The 15,025-nt window shown below is 39.5% G+C and overlaps 1 protein-coding gene and 1 non-coding gene across 2 annotated transcripts; both read right to left on the bottom strand.

Annotated features, from left to right (window-relative positions):
- Window positions 1–10,964: 10,964 nt before the first annotated feature.
- LOC141615973 (small nucleolar RNA R71) lies at window positions 10,965–11,071 on the bottom strand. Its single transcript, XR_012530356.1, has one exon. It is a non-coding gene; the product is annotated as a small nucleolar RNA R71 (small nucleolar RNA).
- A 2,131-nt stretch (window positions 11,072–13,202) lies between these two features.
- Window positions 13,203–14,165, bottom strand: LOC141614548 (uncharacterized). Its single transcript, XM_074433294.1, has one exon. The coding sequence runs from the start codon at window positions 14,163–14,165 to the stop codon at window positions 13,203–13,205; it is 963 nt and encodes a 320-aa protein (XP_074289395.1).
- Window positions 14,166–15,025: the final 860 nt, after the last annotated feature.

Raw genomic sequence — 15,025 nt, 5'->3', positions numbered from 1 at the left:
GGAAACCACCATCAACAACATTCTAGCTCACACCAAAATATTGGAAACCCAATTGACTCAACTAGCATCTTCAAGCTCACAAAGACAAAAGGGGCAATTACCACCTCAAAGTAATCCCCCAAGACATGAAATGGTTAGTGACATTCACTTGAGAAGTGGTACAAGGTATGAAGCACCGAAGAAGCAAGTTGAGGGTGAAGTTGTGGAAGCTAGTGATAAGGAAGAAATTGTGCAAAACTCCAAGGATAGAGAATCATCAAAAGAAGAAATTTCAAAGAAAAATGAAGACAAAGTCAAGGAGAAGGAGCCCATTGTGATTAGACTTCCTTTTCCAAGTCGTCAAGCCAAGCCCAAATTTGATGACCAACTTGGAAAATTTATGGAAATTGTGAAGAATTTGGAAGTCTCAATTCCTTTCACGGAATTAATCAATCACGTGCCGGCCTATGCGAAATACTTGAAAGACATCCTCACAAAGAAGAAGTCGATCCAGAAGCTTGAGACTATCGCCTTCACTAAGGTGAGTAGTGCAATACTTCAAGGGAGTTCACCTCCAAAACTCAAGGATCCGGGAAGCTTCTCAATACCGTGTACCATTGGCGACACCACGATCAACAAAGCCTTTTGTGATCTAGGGGATAGTGTGAGTGTTATGCCGTACTCGGTGAGTAAAAGGTTGGGGATGGGAGAGATTAAATGCACCAATATTACACTCCAAATGGCCGATAGATCGACGAAGACACCATTAGGGATATGGGGAGATGTTCCCGTGTAAATTGGGAAGTTTTTCATCCCAGTGGACTTTGTCATTGTTGATATGGAAGAAGATTCCAACATTCCAATCATTCTAGGAAGACCTTTCTTACACACCGGGGGTGCGGTGATTGATGTAAAACATGGAGAGCTCACTCTAAAAGTGGGAGATGAGAGCATAACTTTCAATCTTGACAAGACTATGAGAGCTCCCCATTTACATGAGCCATGTTTTATGATCGATCATTATAGCCGGAAGGATGATAGGAAGAAGTCGGAACTCCAGAAAATTGAAGATGCTCCATTCAAAGAGCAAGTGAATTGTAACAAAGAGAGCTTGCAAAGCTCACCAAAATCAAGCAATGAAGAAGATGGACTCATTGGCCAAGAAAAGAAAATGGGAGAGTTGTCTCCATCAAATCAAGAGAGTTTTAATGATCAACTTAATGAAGTTTGTGGTCTTTGGGACGACGAATTTGAAGGGATTTTCAATCCCTACATTGGCAATGCTATCGATCAAGACCGACAACAAGGGCAGAGGTCTATCGAAGACCTTTATCACGACAATGAACAAGCTTTTGATTACTTTTTCAAGGTGTTGAGCAACATCAACAACACCTTGGACATGCCCCCTTGACATCTCATCAAGAATGAAATTTTGGTGGAGTCCTCCCTAAACCGCCATTTGTAAATATTTCTAACTCCCTAACTCGCATTTTAATTCTTAATTTGCATTTTTGTCATTTTTTGGATTTTTGTGCCTTGATCAAGATAATTATCATTTTTGAGAGAAGTGAGGGAGGGACTAATGATTTCAATTGATGTGTAGTGCTTTAGCTTAGTGTGGGGATAGCAATTGCCTAGGCTATCCATGCCTTAGTAGTGCCCCCACAATGAAGAACACGAGATTTTGAAGAAGGATGAAAAATGACAAGGGATAGGCTAACACACGGATGGAACTGAATCCGGGTAAAAGGGGAAGAATCCGAGCGTTTTCAAGAGAATCCGCCCGTCTTCAGACAACCCGAGCGTCTTGGTCCGAATCCGCCCGTCCTTCATGAGCTGAATTTTTGAAATTCTGGGACTGTTAGCAAATCCGGGCGTCCTGCATACAATCCGCCCGTCCTCAAAAAGACGCCCGTCCTGCAAGAGAAGACGCCCGTCTTTTTGGCTGAGGAAAACAAGAAAAATCCCTGGAAAGGAATCCGCCCGTCTTCTCTGAAAGACGCCCGTCCCGCATTTTCAAATCCGTGCGTCTTTGCTAGAATCCGCCCGTCTTTAGGCGAGAATTCCTGAAGCCCATCCAGACAGAATCCGGGCGTCCCGAAGGAAAGCCGCCCGTCTTCCCCCTGCATTTCAAATTTTTCGGGTTCATTATAAACCCCCTCCCACATTCATTTCTTCATTCCTTCATTCATAACACTACCCATAAACCCCAAAAACTCAAAACCCTCATCCTCTCCATCACAAAAACAAGATTTCCTCAACCACATTCATCAAAATCAAATCAAAACATCCTTTTAACAAAAATTAATCACTCCTTTTTCAACAAAAATCAAAACCAAGCACAAAATCTTCAACCTTTGAGTCGATTTTTGAATTTATAAAGGCAAAGCCTTTCATCTTGAAATTGATTTGGGTACACTTGGAAATTGAAGATTTTCACTCTTTTCTTGGTTCAAGCATCAATGGCAAGGACAAAAAGAGCAACAAAGGCACCAAAAGCAAAGGCACTCTCAACAAGACAAAAGAGTCTACAAGCAAAGAAAGCCTCATTGGCTATGGTGGTAGCTAGCTCAAACTTGGAAGTGCAACAAGAACAACCTCCCATGGAAGCAACAACATCTACTACTCCAGAAATTGCTCAACTTTCGAACTATCCGGAGGTAATTTTCATTTTCAAATCCCATAGGGACACTTTTGCCAAGTTTGCTAGAAAATCATTTCTATCCACCAAGTTTATTTGTGAAGATGCCTTAGATAAGTTGGGTGTCCTTGAGCAAACTAGAGCCTTCTTTAAAGCCATGGGGTTGGAGAAATTGTTTACAACAAAAGAATTGACATACCCCTCCCTTACCTTAGAATTCGTGAGTTCTTTGAAAGTTAATAAGGTAGAGACTATGGAAACCATCGAGTTCCGCCTAGCTAATGTTAGTAGGCGCATCTCCTTTGAGGAAATGAGTAAAGCTTTGGGTCTTAGTGATTCACCGAGTTATTTCAAGAATGTTGGCAAATATGACCCCGACCCTCTTTGGGAGGCAATTTCTGGAAGGAAATTTGAGAACTACCATGCTAGTCGCGCTCTATTAGTCCACCATCCGGGCATTAAGGTGTGGCATAAGGTCATAGTAAACACCATCATTTCAAGAAAAGACACCAACCACTTTACCAAACTCGATTTTGTTCTTCTTGAGTCGGCCTTGAACATTGGAAGGGAATTCACCAAGCCTTTCAACTCTCTAAGGCTTTTGGTGGATAGATGGCTAAATGTTGATTGTGGGAAGCAAGGCACTACCGTTATTGTGAATGGAGGTCTAGTCACTCTTTTGGCTAAATACTTTGATCCGAACTTCAACAAGGATAGCAAGTATGTGGCGAATAAGGGTGGTCATCTCATTGATATTGAAACTATGATAACCAAGTACAAGTGGGTCTCTCATAACCCTCTTGACACCAAGTATGGATGGCTCACTAGTGAGGCTAGATCTTTTACTTTGCCTTCGAAGATTTGTCGCTTAAGTGTCCACCGGATCAACTATCTCCTTCCCCATTCAAAAGAGTCTGAATACATTAGCCGACAACAAAAGTATAAAATTGAAATGCCCTCCTCTTCCATTGTCACACCACCCTATCCTTTCGAGTACCAAGAGTTCAAACCCGAAGGTGTTGAAGCAAGAAATGATTATATGACTCTTCTTATGCAAGAGATGCACAAGCAAGCCTTCAAGGATCGGAAAGATGCTTACTTAGCCCAATATCCACCCCTCCTTCACTTAGCTAGGCAAGGACTACTTGATCCTTCATGTCCTTTGCCTAGTTGGGCAGATAGGGAAGTCTTCTTTCCGAGTGCATCTAGGGTTGAGATTCCGGGTGACAATGAGGTTGTCGATGATGAAGATGTTGATGATAACATTGATTAAGAGTCTAGTGAAGAAGAAGAGGATGATGAACAAAGTAAACAAGAAAGTGAAGAGGGAAGTGGTGATGAGTCCACTTCTATTGAGGAAGATGATGATAGTGATGATATGATGGAAGATTAGCAAGCTTTGGAGGTTCCTACCCTCTTGAGGTTTGTCTATTTCTCTCTTTGTTTTATTTATTTATCTTGATCATTGTTGGAGTAGTCCTAGAAACATAGAGGACTAACACCTCGGCCACATTGAGGTGTTCTCATTTTATTGTTCCCACCTTTTGAAAATCCAAAATGACAAATTTAGTTTCATGCATTGCATCGTGTGTGCATGAACTACACCCAACCTTAGGACATTAACAATAATGTCTAACTCGGTTTGGGGAAGTACATACATACACAACAAGAGGTAATCTAAATTATCCTCTCCGTCATAAACAAAAACCCATGCATCATGTAGTATAGATTAGTGTAGCTTGCATTTAGTGTAGAATTCATGCATCATGCTTGCATGATTTCCCATCATTTTGGCCATTGAGGATAATGCCCATATTAGTGTGGGGATGGGGAATTCTAACTTAACTTTTATTCAAAAATCCAAAAAAATTGAAAAATTTCGAAAAAACCATAAAAATTTGAAAAATTGAAAAACCAAAAACAAGTTCATTTCCTTTGTAGTGTAGTCATGTATATATTGTATATATTGTGTTTGTTTTATCCTTGTTCACATTGATCGACTACGCCACATCCGAGACATGAGGATATTGAAGACCGCATGGTATGATCTTTCCAATCTCTTTTTTTCTCTTTTTGTTAATGACTATGTGGCTTTATTTTGATTGATGCGGTATAACAATGTGAACTTAGGACTTGCATTTAGTGTATATGTCATATTAGTTGGTAGAATCATTTGCATTAGGATGTATAAATGTTAGTTGCATCATGGCATGTAGTTTGCATGGTTAGAAAATTTTTGCCAAACCGTCTACTTGGGAAGCTTGACAAGTGTATATAGACCCTAGTATATGCTCTTTATTCTTAAGACTTTGCTTGTTAGAATACTTGTAAAACACCCTAGGATGTGTCATGCTAGTATCCTTTGACCCATGGATTAAGGCCTAGTCAAGAGTACCTTGTGGTGTGATAACTCCTTGGCTACCGTTTATTCCAAGGTGACCCTTGAAACCATGCATCCATCCATCCATCATCCATCTTCTACCACATTTTTTGTCAAGGAATGGGCACAAAAATTGTTCAAATTTGAGTTCAAGTATCGAAATTAAAAGTGAAAGAAAGTTTGCAAAAAAAAAAAATGCATCAAATGAAAAGAGGAGCAAAAATAGAACTCCTAAAGCTTCAAATATAAGCCACCCTCACTACATATGGGGTGACTTTGAAAATGTTCAAAAGAAATGCAAAGAGAAGTTGAAAGTTGTCAAGTGTTGAAATGCCAAAAATAAAAAAAGAAATGGCAAGAAAGTGTTCTCAAATGTTATATGCCACAAGAAATTGGGGGGAAAAACAACAACAAAAGCAAACTCCCAAAGTGAAACTCAAATGTCTATCGATCCCTTTATCCATCGTATCCATTCTTGTGCATGGTAGAGAAGGGACGACCCTTCTTCTTGTCTAGGCGAGAAGGGGAATTCCGCGATCCTCCAGTGTTTCTAACACCATAGGGAGTCTATTCTTGACAAAAGCATTTAACGATTGAGGACAAAGGTACCCTAGCTTGACACAATTTGGAGGTGATTTATTGGTATCCTTCTAGGCTTAGTAGTTTGAACAAATTGCATCTATGAAGGAGTGTGTACCCTTGAATTGCTTCCCTTGTAGATAATTTCCGCCACTTAGATGAGGAAAGTGGCTATTCTTTTGTAGATGCATCCATTATTTGATTTTATGTGCTTTAATGTTTGGATGTGTCGCCATTTTGGCAAGACCCACCTTGCCTTGCAAGAAGGCATCCTACCTCATGGTTGTCTTGTGTGAGTTGAAGGGGCGGAGTGAGACCCGCTAATTGTCTCATATCGGCTATGTTATTAGGTTAGTTTAAATAATGGTCCTAGTCTTTGTCACCTCTTTACTCGGGACGAGCAAAGGTTTGGTTTGGGGATATTTGAAGCGACCATAATTAGAGCATATTTAGTCCCCGAATTAGCCTTGTTCCCATGCTTTTTAGTGCATATTTGGGTCATTTATTGTCTTTAGTTCTTTGTTTTGCATATTCTTTGAGGTTTTGTGTCCTTGGTAGGAAAGGAGTGCAAACCTTGCATTATCACAGCAAAATGAGACTAAATTGATTGAATTCAATGACCAAGCATCAAGGAGAGACAAGATTAGAAGGCCTTTGTACATATTATAGTAGATGGGCAATGATGAGAAAAGATCCTTGCATCCCCGAGGAAATCCCCAAGGATTTTATGAAGAAAAGGGAAGAAAAGAAGAAGAAAGCACGCTGCATGACAACCAGTGCGTCTTCCCTAGAAGACGCCCGTCCTCCACCTCGACAATCCGTGCGTCTTCCTTACAAGACGCCCGGGCAGCAACCCCAGAAGATGCCCGTCTTCTCCCAAAGACGCCTGGGCAGAAACACAGGAATCCAGCCGTCCCGAGCCTAAGACGCACGGATTCCAAGACAGCGCAACTTCGTTTCTTCAAGCTTCAAGAAAGATGCCCATCCTTCAGAAAATACCGGCGTTTCCCTAAGTAGGGACTTAATCGTCATTTAAGCCCTTAGTTAACCCTAATTCCTACACCTAATCCCCACTATAAATACCCCATTAGTCTAATTGGAAGAGCATGTTCTTCTTATCAATTCTTAGAGTAGTTAATATCAATCAAATCTGTCTTTAGTTTTGTAATCAACAATTAATCAAGTTTTAATACAAGTTTTATTTCCTTAATCTCTCTTTTGTTCATCCTTTATTTTGGGTAATTGAAGATTATTTGGGTTATTGTTGGGAGATTGACAACCTCTCAATCAAGCATCAAGTACTTCTTTTATTCTTTGCTTTATTATTGGAATCATTAGTAGGTATAATTCTCTTAATCCCTTTTTAATTATTGTTAATTACTTTCATTTATTCATCATGTTTCACTTTGTTGGTATGATTGACAACCTTGCTAGCATGTTCAACATGATAATGAGTGAGTAGTCACCTAGCTAGGGTTAATGGGTAATTAGGGGAAACCAACATGGGGAATGATTCATGCTTAAATTAATATGCTTTCATGGTTTATTTGCTTGCTTGTTTTGATCTCAACTCATGCACATGTTATGTTTGATGAAATGCGAGCCTATGAATCCTTGCATTTTTTACCCATCACCTACCTTTTCAATGAGACTTATAAGACATAAACCAACTCGAGTCTCATTAGACCATGCATGTTGTTGAGTAGGGAAGACTAAGTCGACTTGTAGGTGTTGTACAATCTAATCGATTCGGCTCCGGGACCCAAACATTCCTAGGATTGTAAGATATAACCCAATAACTCAATCCATCACAACAATAATTGATTGCTTATAATTTGAGAACATGTTTGTATGATCAATTCCCATGAATCTCATATGACCCCATGACACCCTAGTGCTTTTTATCAATTGTTTACAACCCTTTTAATTCATCTTGCTTGTTTACTTTCATTGCTATTTAGTTTAGTGACCTTCTACATCAACCCAAATTGTGACACCCCTAAGACACCACTAGTTTCAATAGAAATCTCATCTCAATTCCCGTCCCTTGGGATCCGACCTTTACTTGCCTCTTTACTAATTGTAGAGTTGTTTGTGAAGCTATAAATTGTGTTTTGGTCTAGGTGCTCCTAACGAGAAGTTACCGAAAAGATATAGTTAGTGTCCGACCAATGCCCAATGTTAACTTGGAACTCACACTTCTTCTTGTTATCCTTTCTCCACTCCTGCTCTTCTGCTGATGGCCTGGGCCATTTCACCTTAACTCCTAGCTCCTTTATCGCCAGGAGAAGTCATGCCATTCCTGTTGTGAATCTGTACTCACTCAATCTAGGAAGTGACTGAGTATCTTGCATGTCCTCAACCTTATTCACTATCCTATTGTAATGTTTGGGTCTTTCCTCTTTCTTTTCTGATGCAGATTTCTTACTTGTCCTTTCCATACTTCGTAGGCTTCTTCTAGCTAGCACATTTTCTTCTAACCTCATGTTGTTGTTGCCTTGGCTTGAACATCTTCAAAGGTTCGGCAAGGATGCCTGGTCAATTCTTTGTACAGCTCTGAATCCTGATTGAGTCCCTGCCTGAATGCCACTACTGTTGTTGGCACATCACATTCCCGTATTGCTACCTTCTCTTTGTTAAACCTGATGAGGAAATTTCTGATCTTTTCGTCGAACCCTTGAACCACCCTATAGAGGTCGCTGGTATACTTCTCAGACTTCCTACTGCTGGCAAACTGTTGAGTGAACGTGTTTACCAAGTCAGCGAAGGTTGCTATGGACTTGTTTGGCAAACTAACGAACCATTGCATGGCTGCTCCAGACTGTCTTGATCCAAATCCTTTACACATGCAGGCTTCCTTCAGATGTCCAACTGATGATATCACCATCATCTCTTACTTATACTGGCTGACGTGATCAAAGGGGTCAGTTGTGCCATCATAAAGTGTCATCGTGGGGGCATTGCATCCCTTTGGCACGGTGTGGAATACCCAGTATCTGTTGAATCCCCAAGAAACACCCGATGATTATCGGACTACAACATGCTTAGGAATCGCTACGTTTGAGCGACAGTTTATATAATTGCGCGTCGGAAAACTCAAAAAATGATTTCGAAAATTAAAGCATTTTCAAAACATTTCAAAAATATATGGAGTGTTTTATGCACGGTGACGGGGTCGCAATGACACTAACTAGAGTCAAAATCGACACCGGACCAAAAACGGACTCGAAATTATAATCCCAACTCCAACAACGAGTCAAACTGAGTCAAAACACAAAAAACAAACCTCATACAATGCTTCCATGCTAATCATACCCGGTATACTTGATGGTAAAGTACAATCATATCCTACAAAACTAGGATAAAACAAACCACAAATTCAAATGCGTGATAGAGACAAGACAACTCGAAGACACGCGGACATGCTCGCGCCTCTTCAAGCAGCTTTTACAGCCACCTCTCCCAAAACGCACAACACCAGACAAATCCTCTATAAATACCCCTCAAATGCCACCATTTTAAAGTACGCGAGACTCCTCCCCTTCTTTTACCTCTTAACATTCTAGACCCCGACTTCTCAAGTCAATAATCGACACGTACTTTCGACCAACCGATTTAAAATATGAACCTTACACATTGTTTGGTACCGTCATCGTGCATTAAATCACTTACCTTAACACTTCGACCAACTACACCATCACTAAAGCAAAACAACACTCCATATTTTACAAAATCGGTTTTAAATCGAGTTTTCCGACTCACAAGCTTTTACACTTTTGTCGATTTCTCGTCAAGCAACATAGCATGTAAGTATGAGGCTATAATTAATCCTCTTATTTCATGTTCTTTTTATCTGTTTTCATGACTTTAACATGATAAAACATGCATAACATGATCAAAATACGGATTGATTGAGCCAAAACCGAGTTTTGACTGGAGACAGATGCTGGTAGTCATCACTGATGAGTCATAATTATATGCATATTTATGCCTTCCCTTAGCTACTTTTGATACGGTTTTCGTGCTAATTTATATTAATTACATGCCTTTTATGTTAGAATGTCGATACTTCCGCTATTTCGTGTTTAAATGCGGGAATGATGCATTAATGGAGCAAAGGAATGAAGTGAGCACCGCGGAGTGGGCATGAAGAAATACACGGAGCATGGCACGATAATCTAAAATAATAAAGGAAGAGAAGTGAAGAAGACAACACGAAGAAAAGAGCTGAAACAGGAAAGATCCTCGATCGAGCCCAAGCAAGCTCGATCAACTATGAGTGTACTCGATCGAGTACAAGTAGGCTCGATCGAGTACGCACTATTAGCGATTGCATGTTAAGTTAGATCTAAAAAGACATATTAGAATCAACCGATTATTTGACTTTCAACAATATAAATTGCTCAATCAATGAACTAAATCTCACCCTTGGATGACTACCTAGTGAACCCAATCCATAGAATCTTCAATATTATTCAATTTGTCTTTATTTACCTTGCAATTAGTTTAGAAATCAAACAAACAAAATCTCATAAAATTGTTACCTTTAAGACGAACTTAAACATAGATAAACTAGATTAATTAATTCGCCTCCCTGTGGATTCGACCCTTTCTTACTGCTAGCTACTAGTTAGTTGAGAATAGGATTTATTTTGATATGCCAACGACTAAAAATAACTTTATCAAATTTGGAGCCGTTGCCGGGGAGGCAACAATTTTTATGTTTGTTTTTGTTTATTTTTGTCTTTTGTCTCAAGGAGCATCAGTTCCTTGAGACAGTTAATATTTTCTTGTTGTTTTCATGTAATCCCAGGTCTGACAGGTCAGGGATTGTATCTTTTGATCCCGATCTAGAGAAGACTTTTCACTATAGACGAAAATTTCAAAGAGAAGTAAGTCAAGTGGAAGACTTGAGTACACTTGACTACGAGCGGTTTATTTTCGCAGAAGACTCGTCCATTGAAGAGGACACACTTACTTTTGCACCTGTTACTCCTACAACATTAAAGATGCCGACCTTGGCAAGTCATTCTGAAACAACCATTGGATTCCATTCCAAAAGGCTTTAAGCTCCCTACCACGAGTAAAGGGACCTTTGAGATCAAACCGTCTTATATAAGCCTGGTAGAGCAAAATTTATTTGGAGGAAAATCTTGAGAGGACCCCGCCAAGCACATGGAGAAATTTGTCACATATTGTTGTTCTATTCCTTTGACTGATGGGGTGACTCAAGATCAAGTCAAACAGACTCTTTTTCTTTTCTCTCTGAACGATGATGCAGCAGAATGGCTACGTGACTTGGATATGGAGACTGAATCAATCACTAACTGGGCTTCACTAGCTCTTGCATTCTACAACAGGTATTTTCCACCGCAGAAGACTAATGCCCTTAGAAGCCAGATTACGAGTTTTAAACAAGGTCTTACCGAAGACTTTAATGAGGCATGGGTTCGTTTCAAACGGCTAGTTCGATCCGTTCCTCATCATGGCTTCCAGATTTGGTTCCTTTGCAACCAGTTTTACAACGGGTTGTATGACGATCACAGAGCTTTGCTTGATTCCGCTGCAAATGTGAGATTCCGGGATAATACTAATTACGGTAATGCTTGGAAGTTGATTGATCAGATAGCTACTCACACTGTTGAGTATGGTAACCCCATAGGTAGTAAGAGAGGAAGTGGTTCAGACAACGTTATTGCAGCACACCTGGAGGCCTTAACGGCTCAAATAGCTGAATTAAAGACATCTCGGTCTTTGGGTAATCATCAAGAAATGGTTCATGCAGTGATTAATCAAGAAGTGTCCTGTGAGAGATGTGGGATCCATGGCCACACTACGGCCAAGTGTATGAGTACCATTGAACAAGTCCATGTTTTCCAGTCTTTCAAACAAGGTACTCCCTATTCTAACTTCTTCCCTGAAAGGAGTCAGAATGTATTTGCTCAAGCCCCGCAGCATAATGCCTATATCATTCCTCAAAATCATGGTAATCAACCACAAGGGAATTTTGTTAGGCAAAATCAAGGAGGGTTTTAACAGATACAACCTCCTCCTCAAGCTTCAAGTAATGAGATGGCCACTACAACGAAAACACGGCATAGTGACGGGCATACCGACGGAAAAAACAAACCGTCAGAAAACACGGGATACTGATAGAAATATGACGGAATTTCCGTCAATACCATTTCCTGACGGAGATCCTGGCAGCTATATTTGGCGCGTTGACTAAGTCAATGGCGCTAAATATATCTGACGAAATATCCGTCAGCATAATACTATTAGTGACGGAATTTCCGTCATTGGCATTCACACGCAGCAGTGCATTACAGCTGTTAGAATATTGGGACATCTGACGGAATATCCGTCAGTAAAATAAAAAAACTGACGGAAATTCCGTAAGATGTATTAGATTTTTGAATCCAGTGTGCATCACAACTGTCACAATAATTGACAAAATGATGGAATTTCCGTCAGTAATTTGTAAATACTAACGGAATTTCCGTCAGTTGGTCAATTATTATGACGTGTACAGTTATAAGCATTATTATTCTGATAAAGTAGGCCTCTGACGGAATTTCTGTCAGTTAAATAGAAATACTAACGGAATTTTCGTCAGGAATTCTATTTAACTTACCGAATTTCCGTCAGGAATTCTATTTATCTCAAACTCGGGGTCATTCCCTCGACACTTTACCAAATTTCGCCCAAATTAATTAAAATCGCCAACCCTAACCTTCTTAAAACCCGACACCACCACCACCCTCCTCCACTTCTGGCGCCACCACGACCACCACCAACACCACCACGCCATCGCCGTCACTATAAGGTAATTATCTTTAACTTTTCTTCCTCTCATCTTTCTCTATTTCCTTCTCCTTTTCTTGTTTTTAATGTTTTTTGTCCACAACCGCCTCTCCTTGCCGCCGCCGCCCCTCCTTGTCGCCCCCCTCCTTGCTGCCGCCGACCGCCGCCCCTACCGCCACCCTTGTTCTTTCTCATCCTTCCTTTTCATTTTTTTCTTTGTCAAGTTAATTAGGTATTTCTCCTTTTAAGTTTTTTTAATTAGCTTAATTGATTTAGAATATTAGTTATTGTTTTAATTGTTGTTGAATTATTGTTGGTGTTGATGCATGTTGACTTAGGATAGAAGCCAATTTTGTTTAAATGTATCTTGTTAAATTTTAATGTATGCATGTTGACTTACGATAGCTATGTAATTTTATTGTTAAAAATTTGAATTACTGTTAATAATTTTTTTAAAAATTAGAATTTTTTTTTTTTGCAGAAAGCTTAGGATCATATATATTAGATAAAAAGAGAGTAGAGTACAGATCCTATACATTCCTACAAGGAGACCAGTGTGGCCACCTGAAAAAGAAAGAAAACCAGAGCAAGCCCTAACATAAGAGCAAGCTGCTTACATAGCCATGTGAGTAAAAACAACCTCAGTACTACGAAACCGCAACAGTACCAAATATTTGATTCTGCTGATCAGGGAAGACGAAGGAGTAGCAGCATTCAGAAAAATGCGTTTATTCCTCTCAGCCCACAGCAAGTAAAGGGTGCAAAGAAGAGCACAGCGTCGAAGTTTCTTCAGCCAACTGACCCCCCTGTTATGACTCTTTAACCACGAAAGAATAGTGTCCAGTTTAGGGCAACTGGTACACTTAATCCAAATCGAAATTCTTTGTCCAAACCTCCGGGAATCGACGAGTTAAAGAATAGATGTGCACCTGTTTCAGCCTGCCTCTCACACAGGGTGCATCTATTCACCAAGACCAAACCCCGGGTGCACAGGTTGTCTATAGTAGGAAGCTTGTTCTGAGATGCAAGAAGTCCAATAATAGCATGCTTGGGGTAGACTACAGAATCCCAGATAGTCTTGTGGTAGCTGAAGGGAGTACCTTTACTTCTTATCAAATCATAAATCTTCTGCTTGTACCCATCCTCCAACAAAAGAGCTTCTGCCTGAGCCCTCTCCCCAACAAGCTGCAGCAAACTGTCTCTAGAGGAGATAACATTCCCCCAGAACCATGAGTACGCAGCTGTCATTTTAAAGTCCCAAATACTAATCCCTTTAAGCACATAAGCTTTAACCCAATTTACCCAGATGTTAGGAGAAGCAATGAGCAATTTGTGAAGCCACATCATTAGTTGCGTTTTGTTCCAGCTAAGGATTTCCTTGATGTCCACCCCTCCCTCAGTTCGAGGAAGGCAAAAGCTATTCCAACTCTTAAAAACTAGCCTGCGAGCCCCATCCTTAATGCCCCACAGAAAATCCTTACACATCTTATGGATTTTTTTCACAATTCCTTTGGGTAGCAAAACACTCGATCCCCAAAAGTTCTGAAGCCCAAAAATGACAGATTTTATGAGGGCAATTTTCCCAGCATAACTCAACATGTGATTTGCCCAGTGGCCAAGATTTCCCCTGATTTTATCCAAGAGAGGACTAAACATCCGTTGAGTAAGCCTTGAACAAAATAAGGGAATGCCCAAATATCGAACAGGGAGCTCACCCTCAGTATACCCAGTAGAGTTCAAAATGAGATGTTTAATGGAAGGAGCAACACCTCCAAAATACATACTAGACTTCATGGGATTTACTTGCAGTCCATAAAAATTAGAATTTTTGTTAATTAGATTATTGTTAAATTTTGTTAAATGTTAATTAGAATAGATATGAATTAGACTAGATATGTAAAATGAAAAATAAGTCATGTTAGTTTTTGTTAATTGAAAAAGTAGTCATTGTTGTATGTTTTTTTTTAATATTGTTAAAATTATTGTTCATATTGACCTAGTACCCGTTCAAAAACTACTCACTAGGCGTAATTTTTGAATAGTCTCCGTTTTGGGACTGTCTTTGTACGTTTTAAGTCATTTAGGTAATAAACATGTGCTTGTGATTTGTTAATGAGGAAAGAGTTTGGTGACAATTTCTTTAATGCTCTCTAAATCCATATGTGGAGTAATTATTTATTCTACATTGTGTATTTGGAGAACAGATGGAAATTGCTGCCGAATTTTTTTCCTCATTAATAAATCACAAGTACATGTTTGCTAGTGACTTGAAACGTACATTGATTGGTTTAGGTTGGAGTGATAAGGACCCAATTCAAAGAAATACAAATTATTTGTAGACAATTGTAACAATATTTATATTGGTTAAAATGTTAAATTATTGTGTATTATTCTTGATTGTGATTGTTGTTAGGTTATTATCTTTTTTAATGACATATATAAATGTGTAGATACATAATAATATGAAAAGATTAGAACGGCTGTGGATCTATGAAAGATTAGACGAAAAAAAAACCCAAGAAAGCATTTGCAGAGGGGGTGAAAGAGTTTATTAAATTCGCGGAAGAAAGTAGTGAGTACAAGAATTTAGGTGAAATGAGGTGTCCGTGTAAGAAATGCAAAAACCTAGGTTTTAAAAGGAA

The sequence above is a fragment of the Silene latifolia genome, chromosome 11, assembly GCF_048544455.1.
Source record: "Silene latifolia isolate original U9 population chromosome 11, ASM4854445v1, whole genome shotgun sequence".
NCBI lineage: Eukaryota > Viridiplantae > Streptophyta > Magnoliopsida > Caryophyllales > Caryophyllaceae > Silene > Silene latifolia.
This window is presented reverse-complemented; position numbering and strand designations above follow the sequence as displayed.